The sequence below is a fragment of the Thamnophis sirtalis genome, unplaced genomic scaffold (assembly GCF_051295495.1).
Source record: "Thamnophis sirtalis isolate CommonGarterSnake01/CBP01778 unplaced genomic scaffold, rThaSir2_p1.2 scaffold_12, whole genome shotgun sequence".
Classification (NCBI taxonomy): domain Eukaryota; kingdom Metazoa; phylum Chordata; class Lepidosauria; order Squamata; family Natricidae; genus Thamnophis; species Thamnophis sirtalis.
The window spans coordinates 31804802-31828549 of record NW_028261392.1 but is presented as its reverse complement, the minus strand read 5'-3'; the positions used below and the strand labels follow the sequence as shown (position 1 = coordinate 31828549).

At 38.0% G+C, this 23748-nt stretch overlaps 1 protein-coding gene across 3 annotated transcripts in view; it reads right to left on the bottom strand.

Annotated features, from left to right (window-relative positions):
• ST6GAL2 (ST6 beta-galactoside alpha-2,6-sialyltransferase 2) overlaps nt 1-23748 on the bottom strand; it is a 69254-nt gene that overhangs the window by 4581 nt on the left and 40925 nt on the right. For 2 of the 3 annotated variants that reach the window (XM_014055383.2, XM_014055386.2), the window contains exons 2-5: nt 16869-17862; nt 9196-9293; nt 7312-7413; nt 4562-4736 (exon numbers count right to left, since the gene is read on the bottom strand). In XM_014055383.2, the coding sequence (XP_013910858.1) occupies nt 4562-4736; nt 7312-7413; nt 9196-9293; nt 16869-17805 (1312 nt within the window). In that variant the 5' untranslated portion in view covers nt 17806-17862. The remainder of the gene's footprint in view (nt 1-4561; nt 4737-7311; nt 7414-9195; nt 9294-16868; nt 17863-23748) is intronic. The other variant, XM_014055387.2, reaches the window with a different exon arrangement.

The window sequence follows — 23748 nt, the reverse complement described above, 5'->3', positions numbered from 1 at the left end:
GGCAGAGAAGAGCAGAGTTGAAATCCTCTGTGAAACAGCTGGAAAAGGTATGTGGGTCGGAGGGAATTCAAAATTAATGTAATTTGTAAGTAATTGTATTATTGTAAGTAATTTGTGTGTGTGTGTGTGTGTGTGTGTGTGTGTGTGTGTTTTACCCGCCTCTGCTGACACGCGGGCTGGTACTTTTTTTTATGATGGACATAGCGGCAGGGCTTTTGGACATAGTGGCAGGCTTTTGGACATAACAACAGGGCTTTTGGACATAGCGGGACGCCTCTATGTCAGACACAGCAGCAGGGCTTTTGGACGCCCGGCACTGTGTCTGCCATAGAGGCGGGATGCCTCAGTGTCGGACATAGTGGCAGGGTGGCTTTTGCCTCTAGCACCGGAAAGCCACCCTGCCGCCCCGGCGCTAGAGGCAAAACCCACCCTGCCGCTATGTCTGACATAGAGGCGTCCCGCCTGTATGGCGGACACAGCACCGGGGCTTCCGAAAGCCCTGCCTCTGTGTCCGACATAGGGCGGCTTTTGCCCGCTTGCCTCACCAGCCATAAAGCTCACCGCACGTCACTGCCAAACACAATGTTCTAATATTTACATATAGTAAAGCCATAAGGTTGTTTTCCTTTTAAACTCAATTATACCATGTTACAAAGATGCAAAAGCTCTGAATACTTTATCATAAAAAGGTACGTTTTTATAAACATTCAGTCTCTAGATTAAGGTAATTTAACTCTAAAAATAAAAATCGACAACATTGTGAGATGAGTGACTATATAAATTTAATAATAAATGAAAATAAATTACACATTGTAAATGTGTTTTCTACATAACTTTATAAACTATACATTGCCTCCCTTCCAAGCTATGAATGCTATTACTTCAGAAACTAAAAACAAAGCCAAAAAGCAATTTATGCTACAGCCTATGCCAGTGATGGCTAACCTTTTTCTAAAGGTGTGCCAAAATTGTGTGTGCACAACCTATTGTGCACCCATGCATGCCCACTCACTTGCGCATGTGTGCATGTCCCCCCATGCATGTGAGGGCCCACTGCATGAGGGTAGTTTTTGCCCTCCCAAGGCTCCGGAGGCTTTCCTGAAGCCTGGGGAGGGGGCGAAAACAGCTTCCCCTGGCCCGCTACTGTAGAAGGCCAAAAATCAGCTGGCCGGTACCCTAGAGCTGAGGGCTGCTGCGCCAGCAAATATGGCTCCACATTCCAGCTGTGGCACCCGTGCCATAAGTTTGCATCAAAGGCCTATGCCAATTCATACTCAACAGTAACTATTTTAAAAAAAAGTTTCTTTAATGTCTAGTTCTGCAATCACAGTAGTCAGCAATTGGCTGTTTTACTTGGTAATCATTATGGCACAAATAAATGGCAATTGAAGAGTTACAGACATAATTGCTGGTAATATATACTGAACTCACACAGTTTTGGGTATAATTAAAAATTACTAGATAGTTTTATGAAAAAAAGTTCCCATTTAAGATAGGAAACCAAACGTGAAATCATCATTAATATTGCTTTCACAAAGCACCTATCAGAATATTTTGAAGTAGTTGCTTCATAGTGTTTCTGACAGAGGCTGGATTTATATCCCTGCTTGTTTCACTTCTTTGTCTCTAAAGTGCTGCAAATCTTTCTGTGTCTGGATTTGTTTAAGGACAAAACCACTTCCCTTCTGGATGACAGCCAAAGCCTGTGTAATTCAACAGTCAGTTTCCTGTGACTATAGTCACAGCCAAAAGCCAGACATTAATAAAATGGCTTTCCTCCCACTTGTTAGCATTGGGAGGAATATTGTATCCTGAAGATACATATGACAGATACATCTATCTATCATAGCTAATTAAAATCATAAAATCATAGCCATTAAAAAGCGAAAGTTAGAATATTTTAGACATGTGATGCGACACCCAGAAAAATATGGCATACTTTACTTAATCCTCCAGGGAAAAATTGAAGGTAAGCGTGGTTCAGGCAGAAGAACAACAGCATGGCTTCAAAACCAAAGGGACTAGTTTGGACAAAGCTCGGCAACACTTTTTCATGCGGCTGTTGACAAAAATAGGATTGCCAACATGATCGCCAATGTCCGATGACAGATATGGCAGAAGAAGAAGGAGGAGGAAGAGGAGGAGATGATGATCATAGCTAAATAAAATGGAGAGTTCATGTTTCTTTGCTTCCATGTTTCTTAGCAGATTTGCAATCAAAAATTTTTTTTTAACACAGTGATGTTTGTATTTTAATATGGTGCAAATGGAGCTCAAATTATATATTGATTTATTTCTGAACTGATTGCTGGAATGTATGTGTCTCTCAATCTCTTAAATGGCTCCAAATAGTATTGCCAGCATTTAGCAATGTTGTGTAGTACATCACCTCTCTATTTGTTCACCTTTATCCCACACTCATCCTAAATTCCATTAAAGATGTTACCTAGCCTGTTAACGAAATGTTCAGAAACCAACTCACAAGCTCAGAGAAAGAACCTCTACCCACAGAAAACCTAATGCCAAGAAAGACAAGGATCTCAGGAATTTTGGAAGGCTGTTAAAAAAGAAGAGTATTTCAATGAAAATTGAATGGAACTAACATGAAAACAAAAAAATCTTCCAAAATATTTTTGAACTCAGAAAGAGTTTCCAACTTCAAATTTGTATACTAAAAGATTTAACTGACTACAAGCAGATCAACCAACAATAGTATACTGAAATTCTGCATAATAGAGATATCTTAGAAGATATTACCTATTTGTAAGAATTTCTAGTACTAGACAATGAAGTCAAATTAGGAGTCTTCACTGCCAATTTGGAAGGCTACAAGAATTGATTATATATTTACAGAAATATTCAAGCAGCAAAAGAAGAATCATTGAAGATTCTAACCAAACTGTGCCAGCCAATCTGGAGAATGAAACAGTGGCTAACAGACTGGAATAGTTCAGTCTACACACAAATACCGAAGAAAGCAGACTTGCCTGAAAACTATCATATGTCCTTAACTTCACATTCTAACAAAATAATACTTAGGATGATGCAATAAAGATTGGAGCTCATGTGATAAGAGAGAAAACCAAATAATCAAGTTGCTTTGAAAAGGTCCAGGAACAAGAAACACTATTGCTGGTGTATTCTGGATAATTTGAAAAACCTAAAGAATACAAAAAATAAATCAATATGTGCTTAATTACATATAAAAAGGTGTTTGATTGTATTGATCGTGTCAAACTTTGAAATATGCTTAGAAAAATGGGAATGCCAAAATATTTCATTGTCCTCTTACAAAACCTATACACTAGACAAGAAGCCACAGCCTTGACAGAATAGCAGTAGCACTTAGACTTATATTCTGCTTCACAGTGCTTTACAGCCCTCTCTAAATGGTTTACAGAGTCAGCATATCGCCCCCAACAATCTAGGTCCTCATTTACTGACCTTGGAAGGATGGAAGGCTGAGTCAACCTTGAGCCGGTCAGGAGCGAGCACCTGGCAGTCAGCAGAATTAGCCTGCAATACTGCATTCTAGCCACTGGATTACCACGAGAGAGATTGGCTTCCCATTGGCAAAAGACTGAAACAAAGCTGTATACTCTTTCCTTATTTAATCAACATATATGCTGAATATATATTGAAGAAAGCAGGATTGAAAGATAATTGTGGGTTTAATACAATAATCTATCTGTGTTATGCTAATGACAGTATTAGTGATCTGCAGGCTCTAGTAATGTTAAGTCACAGAATACAGTGAGAATATAAGACTAAATAAAAAGATGGCCCAGCTAATGGTCTGGTGCTGTTGTTAAGGCACCTGGCTAGAAATAGGGAGGTTCAACTCCCAGTTCAAGTTTTGCCTTTGACATAAAGCCAGGTGGATGACCTTGTTATATTAGAAAGTAGACACTATCTGTATGTCCTGAATGGTGACATTATGTTTCATAAATTCTTTGATGTTTATGCAAATATCACTGAAACATCTTTATGCAAATTTATTTATAATTTCAGCTACTTAAGCTAAAATATTCAATTAATTCTCAAATGCCAGCAAGCCATAGATTGAAATACTTTCATACTATCTAGAGTTGAACTGTGACTGTTGGTTCTTTTTAAATTCCCCTGTACCTTCTGTTGTAGTTTCATTGTATTTACCTCCCCCCTCCCTTTGGGTTTGTGAGCCGCCCTGAGTCCCTCAGGGAATAGGGCGGCATATAAATAAAATGAACCTCGAACCTCGACCTGGAAAAATGATTTATGATGCTAGTCATTATTCATTAATGTTATATTTTATCTTTGTAAGAAACCAAGTAAAAGCTTCTTGTCTACCATAGACGAAAGTTGTGGCGTACACTTCAATAATAAATGATTTTTTTCAGAAATTCCACGTGTCCTGAAGAAATTGGAAAATAAGAGCAATCGATATGACTACTGAACAACATGCTTTCCATCAGTTTCTGTATTTTTTTTTTACCATTTTGTTATTCAAGATCTCAACTGATACAAATAATTATTTGCACAGACATAACTCATGAGAAAATCTACCATCAGACATACCTACCAATGAAACCTGACGAAGGAGGGTTGGGTTGTATTTTCTCTTTAGTGTTCTCCTGAATAATATCCCAGAGCTGCCATATAAATTTTGGATGAAGAATGTAGAATGGCTGGTTTGGATTCTTACTGCGATACTGTACATATGGAGTAAACAAGTTGTAGTCTGGATTCTTATACCACTAGCAGGGAAAATAAAAAAAAATATTAGAGTACTTAGCATACACCAAAAATTACCTAAAGTATCACATTGTCATCTTGGTAAATATGAGTGCACCTTGGTGTATAGCAAGCAGAAGCAGAATGCTACATCTTTGACTTAAAAAGCTATCACTATTTTAATCACTATTAACTACCAATAGTCCTTACTTAATGACCATTCACTTAACAACCATTCAATTATGTTGTCCCTCACCCCCCTGAAGTTACTTACAACCCATCCTCAAAATTATAACAGAGCACAGCCACCCTGGGGTTGCCTGGTGACATTTTGGGCACTTGGTTGAATTTAGAACAGAATGAGCATCCCATAGTCATGTGACTGTGATTTGCGATGTTTTTGCCAGTTTTTCAACAACATTTGCAATGTTTTTGTCAGTTTTCCAGCAAAAAACCTCATTCATTCAGAATGATTTACTTAATTACCTCATGGTTTGCTTAATAACCACACAATTTGCTTAATGACATAGTCACTCACTTTATGACCATTGTAAAAATGGTCACAAAATAGGTCATGTGACAGCTCAATAACTTAAAAAAATTATGACAAAAAATCAAGGGTTCAGTTGTGATAATTAAATAAGGACTACCTATATTTTAGATAGTTTTGATACAAAGGGCAGCAAAATGAGTAGACATTTTGACATACTTTCCAGATAATTGTAGAATATAAACAAACCCTTTGACTGAGATGGTATAAAACTCCTGCCTTGAGCAGGAGGTTGTACTAGAAGACCTTTGATTTTATGACTTTAAGAAAATGCTGATAAAATTTGACACTATACTTTACAGCAAGAATATAGTATTTTATTCTCTATTGGTGCAAGATTCCGTTATTTGAGTTTGTAATGCTATCATGCAAATGGGTAAGGCAGAAAATTGCCCGGATATGACAAATTACTTTGCATATTTACAATTTCAGCAAACAGCAATCCCAACTGCAGCATTTTAAAGATAGTCCTTGTTTAAAATGGTAAGTGGGGCTAGAATTTCCATTGCTAAGTGATGGAGTCATAAAGCATGTCACATAACGATATGCCTTATCAATCCCTGCAGTCGCCAATCCTGTTGTTAAGCAAGGTCTTCATGTGATTGAACTTGTGTCTTCCTGCAAGATTTCACAAAGTCACATGCCCAGAGTGCTCTCAAGCAGGCCAGTGGGTGAGTGAGTGCTATGGAGTAAGCTGAGTTGGGGAGGAGATACTATGGCATGATTGACATGTGAACTTTATACAATATAGCTGGGAGGGTACGTCTGGCATGAATGTACTATGGAATATGAAATTCCTGAGATTTCGTGCTCTATAAGAGGATCCTTGGGAGAAAAAGGGACAGGAGTGACTTATGATCTTCCCCACCAGCTTCTCCATTGACTTTGCTTGTTCACATGTCTGCAGGGCTCTGCAACATTTGGAAGTATGAGGCCAGTTGCCAAGTACCCGAATGCAGTCACATGACCATAGGTGTGCTACAATGGCTAGAACTTTGAGGGCCAATCGTAAGTACCACTTGTTCAGTGTTCAGTGCAGTGGTGGGATACGACCGGTATGGCCCGGTACAGGCGTACCAGTGCCTGCTGGGAGCACCAGGTACCGTTCCGGTACGGTGTTCTGGAGGGTCCACCCACCCTCCTGTATTTTAGCCAATTGGGGCTTACACGCACGGTGCCCTGTGCGACGCTCCGCCGAGCAGCTGGAGCATCGCAGGCGGTAAGTATGCATGTACCCGCTCTGCAGGTGCATGTGGTGGACGCCCGGCCCCATTGCACCGTACTGGTTGCATCGGGATCCAGAACCCACCACTGGTTCAGTGCCACAACTTTGAACAGTGGCTGAATGAATGTAGACCAAATACAAGAGTGGACAATTAGTACGGAAAAAGTATGATGAGGAGGTTTGGGCAAATAAAATGAATGAAGCCTGAGCTGCAAAAGAGATACATGAAGGAAAAATACATGGACTGCAAGGAAAGAAAAGTTCAAGAAAGTTTTGGCTGAATTTCTATCCTAAAAAAGGGAAAAGTTTAAAGAAACTCAAGGCACAGTGTGAAGCATGGTGGAAACAAGTTCGATAAAAGAATGAATGGTGGTATTTCATTATCATGCCTTTTTTGCCGTCTATTTCATTGTTTCTTTTTTTGCTTACTCTTACTCCTTTTCTAAAACTTTGCTTATCTTGAAAAAGAATAGTGAGATACATAGAAAATGTTCATAAATGTGTGCACGTATGAATCAGAAAACATTTGAAAAAAAATGGAAATACAGAGAACTCCCCAAAGCTAGATATTTAAAAAAGTCCAATTATGTACTTACAAATCTTTGGGTTAGACATTTTCTGCTCTGCTTATGCATTTCAATGAAATATGAAAAACAACATTGCTTTTCAATATTTTAAACATTCAAATCTACACCCCGTAAATGGTTTAACAATTCCTATCATACATTCAGTTTTGGCAAAAGCCCTGAAGAAGACTGTGATGTTCATTTCTTTTGAATACAGAAAGTACACAGTGGTGTCAACACAATAACTTATGACTTACCTTATCCAAATTTGAAGAATAAGGAGCAGGATCCCAAGCCACTAAAATAACATCTTTATACAAGGAGTTACCGACGAAATGATAATTAGGATTAGTAAGAATCTGTTAAATGCAAAGAAACACACATCTACTAAAAATATTCCAAACTTTATTTCCCTTTTATGTTCTTACCATTACCTGGCAGTTTAGCTTAAAAATAGCGTTAAAAAAATACCGCAAAAATCCTCCCAAAAAATCCTTCAGTCACCAGGTTTAAATGTCTCCCCCCCACTTTTGAAAAGAAACTTTAAGTACCCTTATATACTCGATATGTAGAATAGCACTGTAGAGAAGGTAAATGTTCTCTTTTCACTTTCAAGGAAGAAAGTAATAAGAGAGAATGGCTGTGCCAAAGAGCATGCTTCTGTCTACATAGAAGCATACCAGTTTTTTAAAAAAAATTCTGTGTAGGTTTCAATTAGTAATTGTCACTGTTAAACTACAACAGCTAGAGATATGTTTACAACTGTTCCAGTATCCTGCAGTCACATGATTGCTATATGTGTGCTTTACAACCTACTTCTGAAAAGCAGCGTCCAAACGAACTGGCAGTCATTGATGCCTCTTTAATGACTATGATGATTTGCTTAACTATGGAAGCAAAAATGATGTAAGAGCAGCGTGGTCATGTGATGTTTCCCTTAGTGACAGCAGCACTTAGTGATGTTGTTGCCGAAGCCCATTGGGATTGGTAAGCGAAGACAACCTGTATGCTCAAGTGTGGTGAGATCCCATGCAAAAAAAGTAGTGTCATTCTTTAGCAGACATAGGATACTGCAGGCATGGAATATTTTCCAACAAGTATTTAAGAAATAATTATGGCCTGAGGAGGGGGGAATTTATTAGCTGCAAGTCATAGTTAAGAAATATAAAATTCAAAATGCATAGAAATAGAAGTTTGTTTTGAAGTGAATAATGTACCTACCACAAGAGGGTGCTGCAGGTTTTTTTTTTAAAAAAAGCGAATTCATTCTGTTTGATCCTGAATCTCTAATTATTTACAGCTCTTAGCTTCATTCCACACTCTACAACTTTGCTAGTTTATGTCATCTCTATTTTATCTAGTTCCCGTGAGTTCTTATGGTGTAACAGTCTGAATGTTTAATCCTAGTACAGTATGTACTAAAATCTATATCCATTCTATCCGATCTCCACATTCTATGGCATTTTTAAATTTCAAAAATTCAATTTACTTCTGCACAAAATATCTTTTTAACTAATTTAAAATATCTTTCTCCAAACCATCTTTGCATGCATTTTTAAAGATAAGAATTACATATCTGGAAAATTATACAATCCAAAAGATCTGTCCTGATTATTTATTTATTTATTTAAAATGAAGTTGTCTACTCAAGATACAATTTATAAACAATGACATAATAAAAATGATAGGGACAGATGAATCAACAAAGCCACTGAGTCTGGCTTTCCTGTTTATTTTCCTCTTCTGTTTTTTTATGTGATCCCTAGGATATAAAATCCCCCCCCCCCACACACATACTGTATTATGAAGCTCAAGGCTTATTATTTACAATCCTACTGTAACAGAAAATTACACTGTAGCTAATAGATATGCTGGTTGATGATTATCAAATATCTAAGAGCAACAATCCATTTTTGATTAATAAATAAAACATGAGTTTATTCACACAATAGAACGTAATAACTTAGATTATACATTTTAAAATTATGTTTATGAGTCGCTAAAGAAATTCTGTAGAGTATGTGGATGGTGATAGATAAATATAAACTTTTAGAAATGTATTTATTAAGTTTCATATTGCTTATAAAAGGTCAATATCTCCTAGAAAATGATACATATTTATGGATCTTCAACAGATTTACCTGGGAATTAATGATGCGCATTGTAGTTTTATTTCCAACATCTTTTTCATAACCTTTTGTTGGAGCAGAATTGAATCGCAGAACTGCATCATGAGAATCTAGTGTGAAAAGAGTTACGTTTATTTGGGGTTTTATACATGTGCAATCATACAGATGCTTACGTAAAAGTAGATTCCACTATATTCTAAATGGATTTTAATATACATAATACAATATTTGTATTATGCACAAATATTTTCTACTATATTCTCATTATTTTTTTTAATGACCCTGTAATCCCTTGCATCAGGATGGAGCCAAGGCGACTGAATGCAGCTGAGCTTTTACTGGCTGGATGCCCTTCCTGACACCTATATGGAGCTCACAGCAGATATGTTCTCTTTGTGCCCAGAAAGAGAAATATCTGCTGCTACCTAGAATCAAACTCACAACCACTTGGCTGTGAGGCTACACATCTAGGTCACCCCATCACTCATTTTCTATTATATTCTACTGTAATATTTAAATCCACTCAAGACTTAGTACAAAGAACAGTCTAAACCAAAACAAATATTTAAGCTTTTAAAATTTGTATGGAAATGTGAGCAATCCATGTGAACAGAAATTTCATTAAGCTTTTTAAATTAGAACAGAAAAATTAATAATCCATGTAAATATGATTCTATTGTTATATATAATTCTTTTCACAAAGAGACAATAAATGCAAATACCTAGATGCAGAATTAGTTACACTTATTTCCTTTTTTTTTTTTTTACTATTGTTTTAAAAACTGTGCTCTGAAGAAATACTCAGTTGTAATGCAATTCCTAAAGTTTATATACTTTGGGTATTTTTATGCATTTTGTATATTTATCTTCAAATACATTTTGCTGTCTTGGATTACTATGCTAACATTTAAATTATGAGAGCTTATAAATATACCCTGGCAATTTATTTCCTCATCAGACAGTTATTCGTACAATATTTTGCCATTCTTCTGTGAAACAATTCTATACTGCATTGATAAGCCCTGGAATTCTACATGGTAGGTATTGGCTAGATTGAATAGTATCTGAAAATTCCGTAATACTGGGAAAGATTGAAGGAAAGAGAAGGAAGCAGGAAGCTGGGTTGCCTTGATTGCAACAACAGTGGGTGCACAATTGTAAGAACCATAAAATCAAGCTGGGATCAGATTCTTCTTGAGAAAAATGAATGTGATCACCAAGGATTGTCACTGGCTTGATGGTACCCGATCAATGTAATGTAGCTGTTGGAAGAAGAATGTTCCTGTAATTGGGAAACAGGAAGAGAAAGTGTCAAAGTCAGGGCAATAGTAAGGTAGTAGGGTTAGTACTAATGGTTCTGGTTTCTTGCTTGGACAACTTTGAAGGGCTTACAGTTCTATTGTGAGATACAAGTAGGTTTCCAAAAAGCTTTTTGTTCTATCATCATGTTGTCTCATTCATGGGATTTTATAGGAGGTCCAGATGCTAGCATTTTCTATTTCCATGCCCTTTCTTTCATGTTTTGCCATCTATCATTCATCTTTTGCTCTCCCACAAAAAGTGAGAAAAAAGTAGATTAGTAAAATAGGGGGCATTTTTTTTTACAAGTACCAACATAAATATGGTACAAAATTGCATATTAAACCTGTAAGATTTGAACCTGACTATGACAGCAAGCCCCATGAGCTCTGATGTGATATAAAACAAGGATACCTTAAATAAGCAATAAAATTAAAGTGAACATTAGGAGAAAGAACATATGTACAGGCAAGAAGATAAAATATACATGCACTAAAAAAAACATTTGTCTTTTTCCTCTGTGTATTCCTTTCTCAGTAACTAAAGAAGAAATGAACAGTGGCCTCTATGTTAAAAAAACAGCAAAGAATTCAGCCAACAAAGGGTGATACTTTGTGAAGAAAACAGAAATATGAAAGAAGTGAGTATTGTATGGATTGCCATTAGAAGAATCCATCTTAAATATTTTGCAGCTTATCTCATTATCTGCTAAGATAAATATATCACAAATGTGCTTTTAACATCTGAAACATGACAGATAAAATTATATGTACTACCATTATTGTTGCTGTCATTATCAGCCTGGAGGTATATAAGTGAAACTCTCCAGGGCAGGTAATAAGGAGTGGAAAGTTTAGATCTGGAATGACAGAACACTATTTTAACAGAGAGAAGAGGACGGGCAGGCACATGGGCTATGGGGTAGTGATAGGGGGAAGAGAATAGTGAAAATGTAACTTTCTATAAATGAAGTAACATTGGGACTCTACCAAAACAGAATAAGAGAACAGAATAATATGGGTCGCCATGAATTAGATATGACAGTGTGAGTTTCATAACTAACATTTGTTTGCAAAGTTATTGCTGCCTCAGATACACATATTTAGCTCATTATAGGTGCAACAGGAATATCTGACTAGAGGAGTGGGGGAAAGAAAGGGGAAGAAGAAAAGAAGGAGAAGAGGAAAGAAGAAGGTAGAGAAGGGAGGTTGAGAAGATAGAAGGAGTAGGGTTGTTGCAAGACAAGATGGAGGTATGGGGTCGCAAGAAAGTGACCCCAACTGGGTTCTCTATATTTGTAAGAAGATAGGGATAAATGTTAATAGTTAATAGATAAATGTTAATAGTACTTACAAGAATGTATATTTGTGAATGTATTTGAAAGGAAAAAATAAAAAAACTTCATGCAAAAAAAGAAAAAGAAAATCTGACTGGAAGCTTTCTGTATCCCCAGATCCCATAAGAAGCCAAGCAGGCATAGTAAAATAACTACAATAGAACACATATATTCCACAGAGAATATATTCATCTGCAATAACAGGGAAATAACCACATCAAGATATACACTTCCAATCATATTTGTTTATTTTAGACTAAGACTAGGTGTTATTCATACTATGGCTATTTCTCAGATATTACTATGCTCAAGCCTTTATTAGAAATACGTTTACTACAGCTAGTCCTCGATTTTCCATCATTCATTAGTGACTGTTCAAATTTACAATGGCACTGAAAAAAGGGACTTATAACTCAAGTTTATCACCATTGTAGAATCCCCAGTCATGTGATCAAAATTCAAGCAGTGATAACAGGCATGTATGCGCCAGATTTGCTTACTGCATGATTCACTAAACAGCTACAGTGATTTGCTTGTAGCAAAAAAGGCTGTAAAGTTGGATGCAACTCACTTAATAACCACCTTGATTAGCAAAGAAAATTCTGTTCCCAACTGTGGTTGTAAGCCGAGTACTATCTGTAATCTTACTAAATTAATGGAAAAGAAATTGCTTTTGAAGTTGTGTTGGAATGTCCTGTTTTCATGCTAAATGTTCTCTTCTGTAGTTTTCAGCCTCTCTGATCCCCATGTTTCAAAAGCATCTCAGAGAAAGACATTATGAGACAGCTCTCCACATGGGGATTCCTCAAATCAAGTAGGACAGTCAGGGGGCCACATCATAAGAGAGATTCAGGATGATATGCAGTACCTTCCACTGCTTCATAAAAATAAAGGAACCTCATAAGCATCACTAAAATAAATTCTGAGAGTGAGATACAAAACAGAAAGTTTTTTTTGTTCCCCAGAGGAAGAAAACATTCAGGAAATTGGAAGAATTTTTTCCAGCCAAGTATTATTCAAGATGGTCTCTTCCATATGCAAGCTGGTATCTTTATTTGCATATATATAGGGGTGTTTAATGAATATTTCGAAGAGAGGGAAATGTGTATCACCACAGTGGCAAGAGAAACATTTTCAATAAAGGATGAGTCACAATGTAGTGAACATACTAAATAGAAAGGAAGATTCCAGGAGGTTATGCTTGAGACAAAACTGTTAATTCTGTTTAAATGACAAAGATTAGTGGGAAAAGTGGTACATGTATAATAAAGGTCATTGCTCTCTCTCAAAAGCCTTAAAACTAAACTTGGCTTAGAAAATGTTTTAATTAATGTATATTCAGCGAGTCTCCAAAGGGGAGATAAAAATGAGACACTAAGCAACTACCATTGTAAAAAAATCTATTAACTTGAATTGTTTTATTTTTTCGCACTGTGAGAAAAGGGGGAAATTGTTAATCTTTTTCACAGCAGAAGTTTTCAAACCAGTAGGACTTCCCTTAATATTTGACATTACCCAGTTTTGACTTTCAGTGCTAGGACAGCATGGCTCTTATGCTGAGTAGAGATGCCTACTGAAGTAACTGGATAATGATAGCACTTTCAATGCTCACAAACATTTTGGTTTTTGAGAAAAGAATAGCAAGTAATAAGATAAAGAAGGATAGTTAAATGTAAAAATAAGAAAACATATTTAAGTACCCATAGCACAACTTAATATTTGTGAGAGCTAATAATAGAGAAACTTCTCTTTCTCTCTGTCTTGAAAAACACGTAGTGAAGGGTGAATGGAAAACTGCTTGCACCATCTGGTTTAGATTCAGATTTTGCATACTTTTTAGTGGATTCAGACATGGCTTTGCATTATAGCAATAGCACTTAGACTTATATACCACTTTATAGTGCTTTACAGCCCTCTTTTCAGCCCTCTCTAAGCGGTTTTACAGAGTCGGCATATTGCCCCCAACAATCTTGGTCCTCATTTTACCCACCTCAGAAGGATGGAAGGTTGAGTCAACCTTGAGCCTGGTGGGATTTGAACTGCCAAATTACTGGCAGCCGATAGTCAGCAGAAGTGGCCTTCACTCTAACTACTGCACCACCGAGGCTCTAAAGAAAACTGTTTATATTTTAGATCTGCATAATTTATTTTGTACTGATAAAGAGTATTTTTCATGTCTGAAGTACAGTGCCTTATTGAGGTTACACATGGAATATTGCTTAAGAGTTTTGTCTTATAGATGTCAAGAGAAAACATCTTTCTGTGGCCACATGAGTTTATTAGTCAGGGGAATTAATTCATTACTTTTTCATCTCTCAACTTCTGATGTTAGCTAATTAACATTTTTTAACACTTGGCTTTCTATAAAAAAATAAGATACAGTTCAGTAAAAACAAATCCAACCTAACCCGTAGCCGTTTTGAAAACTGGAGAGGAGAAACAAAATGGAGGGGAAGGGAGGCAGTGCTACTTTAGATGCTTATTATTACTGTATGATATGATTCAAATATTATTAAATTATATTTAGAAAAACCTGTGGGGCAGAGGAAAATTCTTGGATTCCTTATTGGGAGAACCAAAGGTAGAGTGTCTCAAAGGTGTTTTTTTTTCTTCAAAAGGCAACTAAACAGTTTTTTCCTTGAAGAAGAAAACATTTTGCTTCTCACCCAAGCAATTTAATCAGTTCTGATAGCAGGGATGAAGCATCTTGGATAAGAAGTGAAACATTTTCCTCCTCAAGGAAAAACAGTTCAGTTGTCCTTTGAAGAAAAATGCACCTTTGAAACAACTATGACCCGGATGACTGAGAATCTCCATAGACAAAAGTAGAGTACCAGCCTAAGAATTAAATCTGTTTAATTGAAACTGTTGGCTGATGCTGTTTTGGGGTTTTTTTGCACTGGAAAATCCAACAATGTGGAAATCTAATTTCACTAAAGCAAACAGTTCAAATTTATATCCATTGGGATTTTAAAATTAATAAAAAATACTACACATTTTTATATTAATATCATACTATCAATGATGAACATGTAGTTGCTGTAAAATTTACAATTATCAAGTGTTCTTAAAAAAACTAACAACAGCACTGCTGTTCTTCATCACCTTGGATTGCTTTAAAATTTACAGTTATGGACAACAGGTCAATTGATCTGGAGAGCTATAAGGCTGTCCAATGAACTATCAACAGCAGAAAAGAGAGCATGCTATCATCTGTGGGCTTTCTAGAGAGAGGTTTGGAGCACCATTCTGTAAAATAGGATACTGGACTATAAAGGTTTTAATCTATTCATAACATTGCTACTTGTAAGAGGTGAACATGCTGGGGGAAAAATTCAAATTTCCTTTAATGATCTTTGAATGCATTATTCCCCGCAAAACATGTTAAATCATCTTTTGGAATATATTATATTTTGAATTGTTAAAACAAGAACATGGAGACTATAAGATGAAGTCAAAAGACCAACTAACTGAGAAACGTTTCAATGGATCTCATTTGTATAGTTGACAGAAAGATCTAAAGAAGCTAAAAGGACATTTGGAATTGATGAACATAGGGCAGAATTTGAAATTGAATTATGTGATAATGTAATTGCTAAAACGTATAGATTTGAGACAGAAAAAGAAGAAGTGAAAGAGAATATGAGAAAATGGCTAAAATCTTTGGTTATATTATACCAATGAATAAATGCAAAAATGAAAGGACTGAAATTTACATTACATTACAATTTAAATGAGAACTTTTATAAGTTTCTTTTTAAGTATGTTATATGCAGAGAAATGACTATTTTGTTCATGACTCAAATTCATTTACTGACATTTAATGATAATAGAATAGCTAATAAATTGCTGTATTAACACTAATCACAATGAATATATTATATTTACTGATACTTTTATTGTAATTTCATATAGAGGGTTAAAAACTATTTAACCTTAATGTCCTTTCATACTTTCAAAAGTTTCACTTGTCTAGGAACACCACTGCCTGGGAACAGTACTGCCTGGGATTTCCAGATGTTGCTGCTCTTTAATACCTGGCAGCCCCAATCAACTATGGTAAAGAATGCTGATAGCTGCCGTTCAACATCTGGTGGGAAAAAAGATTAAATGTATGATTTAGCCTTTACATAAAATCTGTTACTATAGTTAATTCATTGTTTAAACTTTTCTGCTTCCATATAGTAATGGAATTTTGCCCTAATTGACATTGCAGTGCTACTTGTAATTAAATGTATGATGTATCCAAAGCTGAGTCTCACTGATTGATATACTAGTTTAGTGGAATGTTACAGCTGTTTATAGTGTAATGGAACTTTGTGTGTGTATAAATCTCTCCAATCTTAACCAAGTTTTAAATGTGGCATTTCTATTTGAATTGAATAATTATTTGATAGAGAAAGAAGAAAACTAAAATAAATAAGAACTCTGTTTAATATGTTCATATAATCAAAAATATTAGAAACTGAGTATTCAATCTGGCTTGACAACATTTCCACTTGAAATGCATAATTCTCATTCAAGACATTTCTTCAGTTCAGAACTGAAGAACCTTCTTAGATGAGAAGCAAAATGAAAGAGAGTTCAGTTGCATTTTGGATGCAACTGGATGACTGAGAATCTCTACAGACCTCCTAATACATTGGTCCACAAAAGTATTTTTTGGGGTGGGGGGAGGAGTTGATAGAAAAGATCATATAAAAAGGAGAAAGTAAGCGCTGGAAGAAAAAAAACACTTCTCATAATACTTATACATTTGTTGTCTTCAAATGGAGACAATGCGTATTACTACTCAATACAGAGGAAGTATGCCTTACTATAGTGTCATTGGTAGAAAATAGCAATATGAAAAGATTGCTACAAAATGCTGTTCTGTTTAATTCCAGAAAAAGAATATGGTGGCCTCTATACAAAACAGGATGCTTTGGTCCAATCCACCCTTCTTTTACTTTATCTTATAAAGGCCAAAGAGTACAGAAATACCCCACATGTGGTTATCTGGATTCCACCTACATACCAGAGTTCAAATAAGCTAAACATCTTTACCCACCTATTTCATGCCCCAGAGAAGAGTTCAGTATGGCACCAGCAGACATAACGACAGCACAGCTTCCAAATCCTCGAGGATATAATTTATTCAGTGAAGTTTGAGGGACGTGTTTTTTCCAACCAAGGACTGAAAAGGGAGCTTCCTCGCCATCAATGGTTCTGATGTTTACACGTGCCTTGAGCTCACAGAAGAGTTGTTCTGAAGTCAGTTGGGAGTTTTGCTTCCCCCTGAACTTCACCCCATGCTTATTGGCATTCAAGTAATCTTTCATTGATTTCTGAAGGCGGGGATTCAGCATCTTGGAGGAGACATCCCCCCTCCAAAGCCTGAACAGGAACGATTTTGACATTGTGGTATAAATTTCATTCCATTCATGGGACTCTTCAACCAGTTCGCTTCTTCTGTGATTTATGTGTCTTTTCTTTATCTTCTTTTGAGGGAACCAAGAATTCTGTAAAATGTTCCTCTTCTGAACTTCCCCCTGTGCAGAGTTTAATTTCATTATTCGCTGAACATTATTTGATAACTGAGACTGACCAGCAGTAAATAAATAATCACCATTCCTCTGATGAAAATTACTTTTGGATTTTCTTCTTAACTGAGAAGGAAAAAATTCTTCACTTTCAAAACTATTATCTAAGCCAGTCCACTTTTTTATGTTCCCACTCTCTGACTTAAATGAATCTAAGACATCTTTGTTGAAGAGCATCTCATTGACTGTTTCGGAGAAGGGTGGGTCATGAATTGCTCCCATGATAACTCTCTGTTTGCCTTGAATAGGCAAGAGTCTTTTAGTCTCAACATACGAGAAGGAACTAGGAACTGCATCTGTGGTGTTGCTATCGGTGAAATATATGAAGATAAATAGGAACAGGAGGCCCCAGGCAAATATTCCAAACAGCATGACTTGTTTCCATTGTTTCAGATTGGGTTTCATGGCAATGTTTGTGACTCTTCCTCTGTGCCTTGAGGGTTTTATGAAAAGAAGTAAGACCTGGGAAAAAATATAGTATTAATGAAACTTTTGAAATATTCACATGATAGCAAAGAAGCAATCTATTTTTCAGAAAAAGAAGAACTCTAAATGTGATGATTCTGAACAACCTATACCAATACCATGCTACTCTTATTGTAAGATAGACTGCTTTTCTCTACTAACAGTTCAGTCACATACCGTATTTTTCAGACTATAAGACGCACCGGAGTATAAGACGCATCAAGATTTTGAAGAGGTAAATTAAAACGGGCCTGTTTTTTTTTGCAAAAAAGAGGGCATGCATAGTCTTTGGCAGGCTTGTAGAGTGCTTGTCGGACCTGGGTGGAGGGGAAATGGACTTTTGCTCATTTTTGCCCTCACCGGCTCCCAGGAGCACTTTGCAGGCCTCCCAAAGCCAATGCACATCCCGTTTTGCAAAAGGGGCGGGGTTTCTGGAGGCCAAAAATGCTGTATTCAGTGTATAAAACACACCCAGATTTTCACCCTCCTTTTTTGGGAAAAAAAGGAAAAAATATGATATAACCATCAGTCCCCAGTAAAATGTAATTTTATGCAATAAAAATTGTATGTAATAAATGGGGGTGGGCTTTTTATTTCATGGATTTTTAATGTTGTAAGGCTCCTAGAGTCACAAGGTGTGACTAGGGCAGCCACATAAGTTTTTTTAAATAATGAAATAATTATAAGAGGCTGCTACAGGTCAGGGTGAACCTTTTGACATCTGTCAGTTTGTCCAGATAGAAAATTACTATCCTTTTTCACTGAGGACTATTTTGTTTAATCCAATTCTCAAAGAGAAAGGCGTGACAGAGAACTTTAAAAAACCTTGTGATAATTTTAAAACACATCAGACACTTACCATAATCAGACAGTCTTGCATTTAGGAAAGTTTTTAATGAACAATTATTTTGTTCATTAAATCAGGACAATCTATAGTTATAAAATATATTTACTGGAGAAAGGGAAATAGAAATGTAAATTTAAGAAAACACACACACACACACACAAACAAAATGGTCAAATCTAGCTAAATTAGATATTATCTTCTTGAATAAGCTTGTAGGTTTTTTTTTAAAGTACATATTCACTGCAGAAAGAATGGTTGGAGAAAGTTTATCTGGGCATTCTGATTGGTTGCTCCTCATTAATTTCTTTTGAATGTATATCCTCAGTTTTATACATTGGAGGAGAGTTAAATAAAGTGAGAGCCAATTTCTCTGGGGACCCTAGTGCTTAACTGAATCAAAGACAATGCTCTGTGTATGATGCCCTGAGTCTAGCCAACGGCTAGAAATGATCTAGTAGACTAAATCTATTACCCTAAAGACCTCTGCTGCAGAGGTGGGATTCAAATGGCTTGGTGAGCATGGCCAAACTATAAAATCTCCATTCCCAACCCACTCCAGGGGAAGGATACTGCAAAATATCCATTCCCTCCTGATCAGAGGCAGAGAATAGATGGGGGTGGGGCCAGTCAGAGATGGTATTTACTGGTTTTCCGAACTACTCAAAATTTTCGCTACCGGTTTTCCAGAACTGGTCAGAACTTGCTGAATACCACCTTTGCTCTGCTGGAATTGTACATGAATGGTCTTGTGTCATCAATTCTTTTCTTCTATCAATGAGAAAGATCCTTTAGGGAAAGCTGAATTTCATTTATTCAGCATTGGCTTATTTTAGAGGACTCTGCTGTGTCATTATTAAACCATGGCCAGTAAACTACTGCAGAATTACACAATGTCTAGTAAAATAAAATGGTTTTACTTAGTAGTAAAGAAGAGATGTAATACAATCTATGCGTATTTACTAAGTAATGGTTTTTTTTATAATTGATTGAGACTTTATTTCAGGTGCTAAAGATCTGGAAGAACTAAAATATGCTAATGGGAATTTAATGTACTGATATACTATATCATGAGAGGATCATCAATGCAATCTAAGACATTAGCTCAAATTTTGTACAGATTCAAGACAAATATGGACCTGACATGTAATATTTAAACATTTTTGGGGTGCTTATTTTACTACATAATCATGTGCTGTTATCTTTATCCTTTCTACATACCTATTTTTTGAAAGGTGAGGATAAGATGGCGCCCTTATTTTACAACAATGCTGAAAAGTTGTGAAGCAATCTTATTAAACAATTAAAAGCGCTATATAAATAGTACAATTAATGATATTACTTGCACTTAAATTGCAATATAGCAAAGTCACATGACAGTTAAGAGTCCCAGAACTGATCATACAGGTCACTATTTACAAAGAGCATTCTCTGTTGAAACGTGCTGAACGAGTCTTATTTTTTCCTTTGAACATTTATAAACAGCTGAGTGTAGCCCCTCTGTTTAATCTATTATTTGTAACAAAAGGTACGCAAAGGTTTCTAAACTAGATCTCCTTCTATTTATTATGGGAGAACTGAATGGAAGGGTTTCAGGACAGAATAAGAAGCTTCCATGTATATACCTAGACAAACATATGCAATATACTACTTAACCTCAGTAATTTTGCTTACATATAACAGAAATGGCAAGAAGTATGTCGATTATAAATGATGGCTGTATTCTGATGTCACTTTAAGGTATGATTCATTTATTGAATGACCATAGCTGACCAAGAAAACACAAAATACTAGATCATCGATAGCAAGACCCCCAAAGGTCCCTTCCAACTCTGTTATTCTATTCTAAAACATGGTTAGTAGAAAATTGGTGCAAAAAATCACATAGATTATAAATCTCCTGTTTTGATTAATTCAATTAAAAATTCAACAGTGAGAAAAGCCAGCCAGTTAAGTTTCAAACAACTGCTACTTGGATTACACTGGCAGCAAAAATGGAGAAAACAGTAGGAAAAGGAAACAGAGAACCTCACAAATTCAATCATTTTTTTTCAAAGATACAATGAAGAAAATACAGAATTTCATAGAAGAAAATATTATCAGGAACAAAATGAAGCACATCATTCAAAGGATATTTACCTTTACCTGTCAAGATTTTCCTATGGACCAAAAATATCAATGAATCACAAAAAACTGCTGAGGTTTTATGGACAAAAACATTTATCTCAATCAGTGAAGGGGCTAAGAGAGCAAAGGATAGCCATTTTCATGTCACCTTGGCCTCTCAAACTGGTCAAAAGTTAGGGTTAGGTTCTGTGGTCCTTGCTTCTGGTTTCCAGTTTCAACGGGTGAAGACCATTGCAAAACACCTGAAAACAAGTCATAAGGGTACACACCCTACCCCTGAACTCCCCCAACTCCTGGACCAACGCTAGGGTGGGAACCTGGCTAATCCTGCAAAACCTCCTAAAACAACAGTTCAGGTAAGATCAAGTGTCATTTTCTGGAGGAATTTTGCAGGATTAGCCAGGATTGGGACATACCCAAGTTAACGTCCTTCGGGGGGGGGGCACTATTGGTCCTGGGCTCCTCATGTGCTACCACCTGTTGTAACACCCTATGACCAAATGCTGCATCAGCCGATGCAAACCTGTCTAACCTGTAGTGCCTGATAAAGGGAGATGGGGACACCTACGTAGCCGCCCTGGAAATCTCCATGATAGGTGCCTGTGTGGCCCAGGCTGCCGAGGTAGCCGCACTCCTGGTGGAGTGTGCTGTGATGCCCTGGGGCACTGGAAGGTGCTGAACCTCATAGGCCAATGCGATGGCCAGTTTGATCCACCTCCCTATAGCCGAGGAGGACACCCTCTTCCCCAAGGAAGACGGATAAAAGAAAACAAAGAGTGCCTCAGACTTCCTGAGAGCCTCCGTGCGCCTCAGGTAAATGTGCAAGGCACACCTGACATCCAGCCGGTGCCGAAGGCGCTCCCTATCAAGAGACAGGTCCGGACAAAAATCCAGTAATACCACCTCCTGTGATCTGTGGAAAAGGGAATTAACCTTGGGAATAAAGGTCAGATCCAGTCACAGGATGACCCAATTATTGCGGAATGTACAAAGACCCGACCTGGAGGACAACGCCCCCATTTCAGAGATGCGATGGGCTGAGGTGACCGCCACAAGGAACACTACCTTAAGGGTTACGAACTTCAGGTTAACTGTCCTCAGAGGTTTGAATGGTGCTCCTGGCATTGCTTGGAGAACCGTAGTGAGGCTCCATGTCAGAAACCTGTGGACAACCGGAGGACAGAGATTCCCCACACCTTTCAAAAACCTCTTAATTAACGGGACCTGGGAAAGTGGAAGGAGCCCCTCTCCCCAAATCATCGTGGAGGGCCACCACCTGTCTCCTGAGGGTGCCATGTGAGAACCCCCTATCCAATCCATCTTGGAGGAACTCCAAGACGTGTGGTACCGAAGCCTCGTGAGGATTCGGTCCCGAGACCCGGCACCACTCTGCAAGGATCCGCCAGGTGGAATCATAAATCCTAGTAGTGGAACCCTTGTGTGAAGCCTCAATTGTGGAGATCACCCTCTGTGAAAGCTGGGCGGCCCTTAGGTGCTCCCGCTCAATCTCCACATGGCTAGCTGCAGCCACTGTGACTCGGGATGCACCAGGTTCCCCTGTCTGAGATCCACATCCCTCCCCAGAATCCTCCATGGGTGTGACACTGACAGGCACATTAAGTCCGCAAGCCATGCCCGGCATGGCCAGTAGGGTGCCACTAAGATGAGCTCCGCCTTCTCTGATATCACTTTCTGAACTACCCCAGGGAGAAGGGGAAGGGGAGGGAAGGCGTAGAGCAGGCACTCTGGCCACAGAATCCGAAGTGCATCAACTCCCTCCGTCCCTCGAGCCGGGAACCGAGAGAAGAACCAATCCATCTGAGCGTTCTGCGGTGTGGCAAACAGGTCCACCTCCGAATGGCCAAACCTGGAGCAGATGGCCTGGAACAGTTTCGGAGAAAGGCTCCACTCCTTGTGGTCGACCATGGCCCGACTGAGCCAATCGGCTTGATGGTTGTTCACTCCTGTGATGTGCTCCGCCCTGAGCGATCAAAGATGCCTCTTTGCCCAGGTGCCGAGTGCCATCGCCTCAGTTCAATGAGCCCTGGAGTGTGTGCCGCCCTGTCGGTTGATGTGGGCCTTCACCGTCACGTTGTCGGTCAGCACTAAGACGTCTTAATCCCGAACATGGTCCTTGAAGTGCCGCAATGCCAAGTGAATCGCTCGCAGTTCCAACCAATTTATATTGTGTTGGAGGTCCAACCAGGTCCAATGCCCCTGCGCCATCCAGGACTCCAAGAGAGCTCCCCACCTGTACAAGTTGGCATCTGTTGCTAGGATGAGGCACTCCAGCTCCCTGAATTCGCAACCCTCATGTAGCGCTGGGGAGAGCCACCACCTCAATGACAGCTGCACCTGTAGTGTCACTGGAACCTTTTCCTTGGAATTGCTGGAGTTTGACTTCTGATGTGGCAGGAGACGCCACTGGAGCGGCCTCGCATGTAGACGAGCCCAAGGCACTACATCTATGCAAGAAATGAATTTCCCCAGCAAGCTGGAGAGCACTACTACAGGAACAAATCATTGACTTCTAACTTGTTTAACTAAGGCTAACAAACTAACTTTACGGTCGTGGGACAGGAACACCTTCCCCAGCTTAGAGACTATGATGGTCCCCAGGTGAGGAATCCTGGTGGCGGGAACGAGGGAACTCTTATCTAGATTAACCGAAAAACCTAACTGCTGTAGTGCGAATACCACCAACGAAAGATCCTCCTTTGCCTGCTCAAACGATGCTGCTTGGACTAAGATGTTATCGAGAAAGCATTGGACCCTGACAGAGTGCTCACAGAGGTAAGCCGCCACTGTGGTTAGGACCTTAGTGAAGGTCCGAGGCGCTGACACCAAGCCAAACGGTAGGGCCCTATACTGGTAGTGGCTACCTAAATAGGAGAACCTGAGATACTTACGAT